Genomic DNA, 12,610 nt, shown 5'->3' with positions numbered 1-12,610 from the left:
TGGTTTAAGAGCATAAACCCAACACGATGCTCCGATGCGGCTTTTACCATAAAATAATAACAACCACGACTAACGGCTTTACTTGGTTGACACCGGCAATTTCCTTACTCAGAAAAATCTTGAAATATAAAAAACAACATTTTATACTGTTGAAGGGTTCTTAAGTTATTTCATAAAGAAACGCCCTGTAAAAATATTAAATCAAAAGAAGCATTTTTACATAGAAAATTAATTCAAAACATGATAAGTGTTTACTCATGACAACCCTATTGAAGATAAAAGACCGACACGCGCACAGTAAATACGCTACGCGACGCGTACCTAATACAGTGACAGGAGTCACTTCATTTTAATTTTGCATGTGAGGTTAGGGCTGTACCTGATTTCTTTCAGTAAAAACTATGGCAGTGATTTACACAAAAACAGTTTCACAGGTGATGGTAAATAATGTACCTCTAAATATTTTGGTTTGCGTTGTATAATTTTTGTACCGACCCTCTGTGACCTCGTGATCCGTAGTTGAACATGCTAATCACTAGACCAACGAGGCATTTGGAGGGTCTGCCATCACAAAAGCTTGAATATAATTGTATAAGAACTAACCTTGTGGAAGCATTTATTCAGAGACAGGTTATGCCGAACGCTGTTTTTCCATCCTTGAGGCGCGTGCTTGAAATACGGGAAGTGTCGAATGATCCACGCGTATATCTCTTTCACAGGTAACGCCCTCGCTGGTGCTGCCTCTATCGCCATGAAGATGAGACAGGAGAAAGAGTAAGGGGGTTTCGCGTGAGCGTTTACTGGGGGGGAGGGGGGAGCTTTGCAGGGAGTGCGGGGAGGGGAAGGTACGCGGCATATCGGCGGAGGTGTCCTCGGTTCTGTCTGTAAGATACGATACTATCAGATATCCATAATCGTAAACTAAGATAAATTTAATACCAGATTATGAAAGCAATGAGATCGCTTTAAAACGATTGGGAATATTTAAATTCTATTAAGGTCCGATGAAGATTGAAGACAGAAATGTTCAACAGACGCCATTTTTTGTTATAGTCATGTCAATTGACGTACCAAGCAGATGGCCCACCTGGTGGTAACTAATGGTAACCATCACCCTATAAATAGAGCAACACTTCACAGGGCATGCAAGTGGCTCGTCCTACAAATTGCCGACTCGTGTCTTATGTCTATTGTTATGAACCTGGGGCGTATGTGCTAAGCCTCATGTGGCTGTAACTACACTGGGTTAGAAAAAATAACGAAGCTTAGGTGTGCATTGAATAATGTACACGCATAGCTTTGAACAAAGTTTCGGTAGCTATTTTGTTTAGTTTTCATTTTAAGCCACTCCGCTACGTGAGGTTCTAACATAAAGTTTATTGAAAAAAAATCATTTTTTTATTTTTATCATATTATGTCCACCTTCAGTTTACGCGTTTCACAAACATTACGCACTGGTGAATAGGTGCCGTAAGTCTATATGGCGCCTAGGTTCTTTGGACATCTTTTAAGAGTTGTTAAAAGGTATTTATCTCTAGGCATAGCCTAAACCATTAAACATCCCATTTAAGAGCATCTTAGGTTTCGTGAAAACGGGCATTCAACATCATCATCACAACCCATTAAATTAAATTGTTGATATTGGAAAAGAGCAACTGCTAAGTTTCTTGCCGGCTTCTTCCCTATAGAATCTGCCTTCCGAACCGGTGGTAGAGTCACTACACACAGGCAGACTTGACGTTTCAAAAGTGCTTATATTAATTAGGCCTACTTGAAATAAACGAATTTTGAATATGAATTTTGAAATTTGAGAAGGGTTAAGGCCGTAGTCTACCACGCTGGCCAAGTGCGGATTGGTAAACTTCACAGGCCGTTGAGAACATTATGGAGAACTCTCAGGCATGCTGGTTTCATCACGATGTTTCTCTTCAGCGTTAAAAGCAAGTGATATTTAAATTGCTTTAATTACAAAACGCACATATCCTAAAGTCGGTGGTGCGTGCCGGGGCTTGAACTTTGTCTCCACGAGAGAAAAGCCGATGCCTTACCCACTAGGCTATCACCGCTTTATAGATTTTAAACTATGATTTTCGTGGTTAACAAACATTTTGCCTGGAAGAGATCGCTACTAAGCGATAAGGCCGTCCTTTGTATCCTACTTTTTAAGTTTATTTTTGTTGTGTCCATTGTTTTTTCTTTCCTATTTGTGGTGTACAAATAAAGTGTATAAATAAAATAAATATTTTTTTTAAATATAGTTCAACGGGTACCATACCACGATGCTATTTTGTACGAAATATCACCGCTTTATTTATTTTATGAACTCCATTTTACCGCTTCATTTTATTTATATTATTATTGGTGTGGAGTATAAGGATTGAATAAATTATAAATGACACCATACAGATTCTCCTGCTTTTCGCGGAGTATAGCAAATCAAGCTTATTTTCATAATATTTTATAACCGCCATTAAAAAACTTCGCTTGAAAATGTAAGAAAAGTATTCTAATCCGAAACTTCTTCACTTTTGGGTAGGTTAAAAACTTTAGATATACAGTAAGGGAAACCTATCAATATAAAAAAATATCTCTTAAGTTGACAAGGCAACTAAATAATAACCTTAGCGATAGCGATACGTTTGAAATGCCTCAGGAATAGATAAAGAATAAGATAAATTAGCGTAAACGTAGTGGATGGAAACTGCGGCGCGCAAACATTTCACAGATAAGTAACCAAGCCAATTTTTAAAGGAGGTCAGTGGAAGGCAGTAGCCAAACACTGGTTTTTTACGTTGTGAAGATAAATATTACGCTGGAGAAAATTATTTAGACAAACATCACGTCATATTTGGGAACTGTATATACTGTAACCTTAGTACAAGATTTTCACGCTCGCAATCGAAGAGTCGTTTTCGATCAAACTCTGTATCAAAAGAAAATTGACCTGTCACTCGATTAGTATCGCAAATCCTGTCATCATCATCATTACATTAATTATATCAACCTATTAGCGGCCTACTAAAGGGCATGGTCTCCTTCCACAACGAGAAGGGGTTAAGGCCGTAGTCCACCACGCTGGCCCAGTGCGGTTTGGTGTACTCAACCTTTGAGAACATTATGTAGAATTCTGAGGCATGCCGGTTTCGTCACGATGTTTTCCTTTACCGTCGAAGCAAGTAATATCTTAATTGCTTAAAAAGCACTAAACTTCACTTTCAAGTTGCGTACTGGAATTCGAGCTCGACCGAAATCGAATGTGAAGTAGAAATCTTACCCACTACGCTATCACCGCTTCTTGTGCGCAAGCGCAAATCCTGTGGTTTTGATTTTTGTTTTACAAACGTTCTGTCAAAAGCCCCAGCTATAGAATTATAGGCAAATTTGAACTTTAATTAGTTGCAAATAAGATCTATTTTAATCCTATGTTCAAGTATTTCCGTACTCGAAAACCACTCATCGATTGCGAGGGAGCATATCTTGTACTAAGGCTACTGATAACCGATGTTATGGCATTGCAACTGTAAATAAAACTTTAAAGCGCACTCGCAACGAGCGTGTGTTGAAACACCTTGGGTGACTTTAACGCCTGTTTTTGACGTGTAAATTGTACGTGTGAAGTGAGATGCATTATTGTGTCTGACACTGGCAGGAGACATTTTTTCCAAGGGGAAAGGATAAGGAAATATATAATATTATATTTTCTGACCACCTGCCTGGCGCAACTGTGAGCGCTGTGAATTTAATTTAAGCAGGAGGTCCCAAGTTCGATTTTCGACAGGGGCAATATGGAAATTGATAATTTCTGAATTTTCAAGAGTGGTAACTCTAACCAATGCCAAATCCTTCCTCCAGATTTTTTTTTGTAATTATAAATTCAATATCCAAATGATATACGTGTAAAATAATGCGAGGGTAAATTTCTTCTTTTCCCACTTGCTGGGCTATGGCAGATCTTCTCAGTGGACATCGGGGGATAAAAATTATCCCAATCGGCTAGAATAGGCAGTAGACATAAATTATATACTATTATATATATTCTATTTTATTAGATGTAAGTCAATCTTTGTTCGCTAAATAGTAAATACATTGTTTACGAAGTTACGAACGTCTTCAGTCTGTATTCAACTTTTAACTCATAAAAGATCTGGGTAAAAAATATTAAACCTGTCGTTTCAGTTTAATTTCGAGATATACGTAAAACAGAACATTAATGTCATCAATTAACATACTACGCACATTCACGTATTTTTTTAAAAATTTTATATGTTTATCTTTTGAGCCATTTAAGTTTTTACGCACAGAAATAAGAACATACAGAAACCGTGTCATCATATCAATTATCTACCTATTATCGGCGGCCCACTACAGGCCACGGGTTTCCTCCCACAATGAGTAGGTTTAAAGCCTTTGTAGACTACGTTTTAAATCACCGTTGAAGCAAGTGATATTTAAATTGTTAAAAAAAATGCACTTAACCCAGAAAAGATTAGAGATGCGTGTTGAACTCAGCCCAAAAAGTGAACCCTATCACTGCTTCTAGAAACCGTGTACACGACAAATATTGAAGCATCAAAAACCACTCCACTTAGTGTTCTTCGAACAGGCAGTTTGACACTTCATTTCATTTAACAGATAACTTTGCTATCAGTTTACCTATAATGTACTAAACATTTGCTATAACATGGGGAAGATGTGAAATGTCTGTGAGCCCAGCAACATTCCGCGGGTGTGAAGTGAGACGTGCGCGGGGCGTTTTCAGTGGTTTTGGTTTTGGACACAATGCACTGCATTCAATAATGGCTGACTGAGGGTTCCGTATGTTCTTAATTCTATGTTTTTACGTAACATGACTAAGTACCCGATGTTTAATATTTATTTAACAAAGCAACTGTACAAATACTTTGGAACTATGTACCGAAAGTATAATGAGTTGGAACTGTGAACGATTTAATGCGAAAAGGAGAATGCTTGAAGAAATATATCCAGACCCAATAAGAAAGATGCTTTACTCAGTCTTTTTGTTATATTAAGCGTAACAAGTAAATATCACTTGCTTTAAAGTTGCAAGGAAAACATCGTAAGGAAATCTACATGCATGAGTGTGCTTCATACTGTCTCTAGAGGCATGTGAAGTATAACAATCCGTACTGGGTCAGCGTGGTGGATTACTGCATTAACGGGCCGGAAATAAATAAATGAATAAATACATTACGACAACACACACATCGCCATCTATCCCCAAAGTAAGCGTAGATTGTTTTTTGTGTAATAGGATAACTGATGAACAATTTTAATGAATAATATACATAAATACTTATAATATACAGATAAACCGACAGACGGCCGAGTGGCCCAGTGGGCAGCAAACCTGCTTTCTGAGTACAAAACCGTGGTTTCGATTCCCACAACTGGAAAATGTTTGTGTGATGAACATGATTTTTTTTCAGTGGGTGTTTATCTGTATATTATAAGTATTGATGTATATTATTTATTAAAAATATTTAACAGTCATCTTATTGCCCATAACACAAGCTACGCTTACTTTGGGGCTAGATAATTGGGCTGAAAAACAACCTCAAAATGTAAATCACACAAACATTATTCCAGTGTGGGATTCGAACCTATAGCCTAAGACGAAGACGAAGAAGATGTTTACTAAAACACATTACTTACTTTTACCACCACTTGACTGCTTATCAATTTACTATCTTCCATGTCGGCTTTTGTCAGATTAATACCTGGAATAAAAATATATTGGTTAAAATATGATTTTTTTATGTGCCGCGTGGGGACGGCAGATCGGGATACAGGTGCCCTCCTCTATTCGCGGGTGTCGCACGAGGCGACTCAGACTCTGTGGTACTACTAAATGCCCCCTACTGCGATCGTCAAACCATCTGCCCAGCGTGGTGATTATCAACCAACCCTCCCATTGGGGGGGGATTGTAGGCTCTTCTTAACTAGGGCATTTTTGGAACCCGCGTAGCTTTAGGTTTAAGTTGGCTAACGAAGTTATCACCATCCCCTTAAAATTATGTAAACATATGAACGCTTCATAAGTAGGAATGATAGGCATACATGAATAAAGAAATTTTGAATTTGGATTTGATGCGATAAGGCTGCCTTTCGTATTCTACTTCTATCTTCTCTATTCTTATGTCCGAGAGATTGTGAAACTTAAGATGGTGAATTCCAGGCTGGTACCTACTGAAATCGAATCAAAAAAACACAAAACCTAACAACTTGTGTCCCAGGATCCAACCAGGATCTCGTGAGCTTACATAGAAAGAAAGAAAGAAAGAAAGAAAAATCGTATTTATTGTCACACATTTGTGTAAAATGTTACATTTGTGAAATAAAATAATTGTTTAAGTATAAAAATTAAAAAAAAAAAAATGTGTGACAAAGGAGCTGGCTCAGTATAGCTGCAAACTAAAACGCGCAGCACTGGTTTTCAGCCAGCCCCATTATCTTCGTCGTCACTGAATCCTCGCAACTAAACAATAACAAAATAATCATAAAAAAGAACAATAACAAAGAATATAATATATAAACAAACAAAAGATATTTTTCATTAAAACAAACTTATTTACATCGAGAAATACAAAATCATCAAAGAGGTAAATAATAAACAAAATCAAAAATTATGAAATTAATAAACATGAAAAACTAAAAAAAAGAAAAAACTAAAAATCTAAAATCAAAAATTAAATGTAATGTGAGTGTCTTTTATGTGAATAAAGGAAAAATTTATATAAAAGTACTAAAAGGTGGGAAAAGTAATAATTTTTTATTTTTTATTTATATTTATTATTACATAAACATGCTAACCGCTAGATCAACTAGGCAGTCTATCGTAAAATCGTTTTGGGCACGTACGTTATGGTATCTAAAAGATTTACTTCGTGTAGCCGTTCGCCGACTGGTACTAATAAAGCCTTATTATATCTTTGCGGCGGTGTAGGGTCGTTGCTAAGCTAGGTTCAGGCGGGCTTAGACATAATCAATATACTTCGGGCTATTTAGAAAGGTTTTATTACCCTAATGTATCTATCTACACGCGTATATTTGGTATGGAGCAACGAAAACGTTTATTTATTTACTGGCGGTCCCTCGCGACTTTATCCGCGTATAAGTCAACATTAAAAGATAGACATATGAAAATTTTTTTTTAGGAATTTAAAATGGGGACAACTTTGTCATACATGATTTTATCGAAACTTGAACAGTTTACGCAACGCACACAGCGAATATCCAGCGGGGAACCGCATCAGTGGCTACATTTACAACGCACCGTTTCAGACCAACCGAGTGCGGAAACGAAGCAGCGAAAGCTCTCAAAAGGGAAAAACTGCCGATTTAAAAACATTCTAATTTGGTGCTGTGATCCTATTGGTCTAAAAGTGATGATATATAGCCTATAGCCTTCCTCGATAAAAGGTATATCCAACACTTGGATGATTTTGAAAATCGAACTAGTAGTGCTCGAGATCCTCGCGTTCAAGTTAACAAACAAACCTTCTTCACCTTTATATATTAGTATAAGATTTCCATAACTTCATTGTACCTTTACCTAAGGCTTGACTTTATGCGACAAATAAAAAAACTAACATTTTTGCCCTTACTATACCAGTATACTTACATATATTTTTTGAGTAATAGTTGACATAAGATGTATTTCGAAAGTCATCGCTTATGAACAAAGGAACACTTCGCAGGGCATGCCCTGTTAAACCTGAGACGAAGGTTTGAAGGCTCTTGTGCCTGTATGTAATTACACCTGCGACCGTTCCTTTAACACAGAAGACAGTAATGGGGCAGGAATAATTCAAACAGCTCTACTACTAGTAATATAATCTGTTCTTTTAATGTACTAAGTCGTCGGCGACACCTTTTAACAAATTATAATTATACTCGTAGGTTCATTGTACTTCCCGAAATTTTCTGGATTTCCCGGTCATATTAAAGTAGCACGCGACGCGAAGTATAAGTACCAGCTTCATGCTAACATGGGCAGGGACAGTTGTATCCACTCTCCGAGCGTGGGCGTAAGAGTGAAAATAATAAACAAATCTTCTCATATCTTTTCCTGCATCGACAGGTTTTGGTAGGTGAACAAGAACACTTTATCCTTTGTCAGTGGATATTCGAGGATTTTATTGTCTCCAGAACCTGCCAATGCTAGCCCGGCTGGTGTCCAGATTTTCTGCGGACTTTCTCCGAATCTTGGCGTGCTTAGTTCACAGTGAAACAGAAAATAAGTTGTATGTGACTGTGATTTAGAAAACGTAAGTCCCAGCAACTTACCTCTCAACAAATTCCTGTCCTGTAACCAACTGAGGCTTGTCAGGTCGTCGTCGTGTTCAGCCGGGGGTAGGTTTCCGGCGTTCCCTCCGCACGCCACACTATGACAAAAAAAATCACGCGTGAGATACAATAAAGAAGTTATGACTTCGATTGCATTTTCCCACTCCATCTCAGTTGGTAAGTCATGACACTGTCTAAGATGACAAAGGGTTAACCTGTTAATGGTTTTTTTTTAATAGTAATAATTGACGGTCGATAGGCGCAGTGGGCAGTGACCCTGCTTTCGAGTCAAGGGCCGTGGGTTCGATTCCCACAGCTGGAAAACGTTTGTGTGATGAACAGGAATGTTTTTCAGTGACTGGGTGTTTATATGTATTTTATAAGTATTTATGTATATTATTCATAAAAAATATTCATCAGTCATCTTAGCGCCTATAACACAGGCTACGAATACTTTGGGGCTAGATGGCGATGTGTGTATTGTCGTAGTATATTTATTTATTTTTTATTTTAGTTGACGGACTAAGCAGATAGCCTAATGATAAGAGGAAAGAATCGCCTATGAACAGAGCAACAGTTCACAGGGCAAGCAAGGAGTACGTCCTGCAACATGCCGCTCTGTGCCCATCAATTTGAGGCTAAGGTATTAAACCTTATGTGCCTGTAATTACAACACCGGACCGGAACACAGAATGCAACAATGCTGCTTAGCGAGCGATAGTTCTTTCCCGGCCGAGCTCTGTACTACTAATATGGCAGTTATATTTCACGGTTGAAACGGTTGCTACCCCGGATTCAAAGAGGAACGGTAAACAACTTGGCGCAACGTCTTGTTAGATTGTTAGTGTGTTAAATAGCCACGGTCTAAGACTCCCACCAGACAATTCATAAACTGGACGATGAAGAATGTCTTGTAAAAATTTACGCCGATAGTTCCAATCAGCTGCGTTTAAAGAACAGATAGGTTTCAGATCCTATAGGTACTGAGAAGTAAGCAGATGAAGATGTATCGATAAACTCTGAAACAACTCAACCGATTTTTATTTCACCATAAGAAAGCAATCTTATCTTCTCATGTAGTCATTTAGGCTATATTTAATTTCATTAATAAAAATTAAGTCCGAAATTATGGTATTTCTGAGGCTACCGAGCTGATGTATCCGCTTGCGCTGACTAAATGGTACGTTGTATATAAATACTATGTACTACAGAAATACTGATCTTCAAATGTACTTTGATACGCGAACTTCGAATAGTATTCTTTGGAATATTTCCTATACACACTTATTTACTTAAATCAATGGTTTAACATATGTAAGGGTAGGTAAGGAAAAGTTCACGGTCATTTTATAACGGGCCGAAATATATTTAACTAAATAAAGAATCACAAAACAGCATTGCCGGAGAAGCAATCAAAACTTATATTTATTTTAATGTTTTTTTTAAGTGTAAGATAATATCTTTAGTCTTATTATTTCATTGAAATATTGCATGAAAATTTCTATCAATAATTTTGCAATGCAGATCTCAATAATCTTAATAACAGTTTATTGCATAGATCGTCGATATAAATAGTAAGGTAATATGGCACTTTCTATTTTAGCACTATTAATTAATCATGAGAATTTTGTTACCAAACGATATTATAATTATTACGAAATTGTGGCATTGGGGTTTGTCAAGAAATGCCAGCTAGGATTTACCAATAGGAAATCGGTGTTGGTGCACCATACTGCAAAGTATTTTTAAAATGCTATCGGTCCAACCAGCTGTTATTTTTAAACTACAGTATTTTTTATTTTTTATACCTAAATTAATACCTAGTAAAGCGAAGACCAATCTGAAGCGTCAGACCTGCGTTCGTTGTGGTGCATCCTGCGTGCGTCCAATCACAAAACACGCCCGATCGTGCAATGCTTCTGATTGGTCTCACGCAAAGCGCACACTTAAACTTCGCTAAGAACACAGGTTAGACGCTTCATTAGATAAAGAAATAATCTTACTAATATTAAAAACGTGAAAGTGTGTTTGTTTGTTTATTTGTCCCTTATTCACGCCCTAATTATGGAATCATTTAACTTTAGTTTTGTCATGAAGAACGAAGAGTAACATAGGCAAATTTTTATTTTAGGACAACCGTTATAAACGCAGATGATGTTTATTACTTGTTCTGCGACTTGAATAAAAAAATGGTCACTCACCACTGTCTTAGATTTGCCAAATTACAATACAAAAAAAAAGGACTCAAATATAACGTCTCTGTCTTCATCTATCTACGAAAACACTACTTCATTTAACCTTAACGTATAGCAACAACGCTCTAATCTTGACAATTGATGATAAAATAATACAATATAGGTCATACACAGTACGCGTCCTAAAAAATGTCTCTTTGAATTTGCTACATCAATCAAAGTACTAGTTTTATCACTGTCCTCTTACCGGGTAACCCATAATGTGGTTACTTATCAAATTATCACATAGTTTAAACTATTGTCATTGATTGATGACGGACGAACGAAATTGCGTTACACTATTGCATAATGTCGTTTTAAAACGTCGTCTATATACGTATATACATATACATATGTACGCATATGCTTCGCGTAAATTTTGAATGATTCGTTTTAAAACGTCGTCTATGTACATGTATACTTATACGTATGTAAGTATATTTTTTTACAAATTTTATTGGTGTTTTTACCTACTGTCGCTATAAGACTTATGTAAAAGGCATATACTTATTTCGGCATCGATGGTAGGAGAGCCGTAGCTTAATTGGAGAAAGCGCTCAGGCAGCGATTGCCAGAGTCGCAGGATCAAATCGTGTCGGTTCCGAATTTTTTTCAATGCATTTTAAATTTATAAAATATGTATCTACGTATATGTTTCGCGCCAATTTTAGATGATTAAGTTTTTAAGCCTTCGCTCACTTTTTTATCTCAACGTCTGGCATAGGCAGGAAACAAAAAGTATATCCCCTGACAGGGTATAAAATTAATGCGCCCACCTGCCATAGTACGGCAACAGGGAACAGGAGAAGTTGCACCCCGTTCATTATTAAATGACATATTTATTGGAGAAAATATAATCGTGTCCTTTCCCTGGGGGAAACATGTCTTTAGCTAGCCGTGCTGCACGGCTAGCATGGGCCGGAAAAAAATATATCCCCGGGGTAAGGATAAAAATTTATCTTCTCCCACAGCTTTATCAACTCTCAGAGCATTGACGCACAAGTGGAAATAATATCCAAATAATACATATGTAATATTAAACGGGGGTAAACTTCTCCTATTAACTTTTCCCGTGCTTTAGCAGGATGAGACCTGGATTATATCCCTTGTCAGGGGATATAATCGTCTGGGAAGTGTACAACGGGTTCCCCGGACGTCCAATAAAGCCAACGAGAGGGACATGCCGTGGTGGTTTTTAGTTCGGGTAAACGAGTCCCACATAACCTCTGTCCTGCCCAAAAGGACAGAGGTAGCCATAAAGCTTTTCCACCACGACAAAAAAAAAAAAAAAAAGGGGATATAATCGTGGGTTATAGTTTTTGTCTCTTGGCTGTGCTAGCCCTGCTGATGGTAAGTGGAAAACCATAGTCTATAATCATAGCAACACTCTGCAGGGCACGCGAAGAACACATGCTACAATATTCCGTCCCGTGTCTATCAACCTGAGGGGTAGATCTGCTTTCTGAGTCCAAGGCCGTGGGTTCGATTCCCACTACTGGAAAATGTATGTGCGATGAACGTGAATGTTTTTAAGTGTCTGGGTGTTTATCTGTTTATTATAAGTATTTATGTATATTATTCATAAAAATATTTATCAAACATATTAGCAACCATAAGCCACGCTTACTTTGGGGCTAGATATCGATGTGTATTGACGTATTATATTTATTTATTTATAACTAGCGTACCCAGCCGAACTTACATCATAATATTTTTAATTTAAGTCTCATAATATATAAAATCATTTATTTCTCTGCGTATTCATTCTCTTATATTCTCTTCTCGAGCGGGTGAAGATCATTATCTACACCCATGTACACCCAACAATGGAATATCATCATAGTAACTAAAAGCTGTATTTGACAGTTTGACAGTTCAAAAATAGGACTGCTCCGATCGTCACCAAACTTTACAGGATTACTCGCCAGGAGTATTATCCGGAATGAGAATATCCGGAGATTCCCTGAAAGTTTCATTGAAATCGGGTCCAGCCGTTTCGGAGCCTATACGGAACATACCCACACACTTTCTCTTTTGTATATATAGATTACACCTGCGACCCGAGAGTA

The 12,610-nt window shown here is 37.3% G+C and overlaps 1 protein-coding gene across 2 annotated transcripts in view; it reads right to left on the bottom strand.

The window, feature by feature from the left end:
- The window catches only part of LOC120631686 (forkhead box protein N3-like), a 28,798-nt gene that overhangs the window by 3,791 nt on the left and 12,397 nt on the right, over nucleotides 1-12,610 (bottom strand). For both annotated transcript variants that reach the window (XM_039901356.1, XM_039901355.1), the window contains exons 3-5: nucleotides 8,308-8,405; nucleotides 5,674-5,738; nucleotides 604-882 (exon numbers count right to left, since the gene is read on the bottom strand). In XM_039901356.1, coding sequence (XP_039757290.1) covers nucleotides 604-882; nucleotides 5,674-5,738; nucleotides 8,308-8,405 — 442 coding nt within the window. The remainder of the gene's footprint in view (nucleotides 1-603; nucleotides 883-5,673; nucleotides 5,739-8,307; nucleotides 8,406-12,610) is intronic.

This window comes from Pararge aegeria, chromosome 18 (genome assembly GCF_905163445.1).
Source record: "Pararge aegeria chromosome 18, ilParAegt1.1, whole genome shotgun sequence".
Taxonomy (NCBI): domain Eukaryota; kingdom Metazoa; phylum Arthropoda; class Insecta; order Lepidoptera; family Nymphalidae; genus Pararge; species Pararge aegeria.
This window is presented reverse-complemented; position numbering and strand designations above follow the sequence as displayed.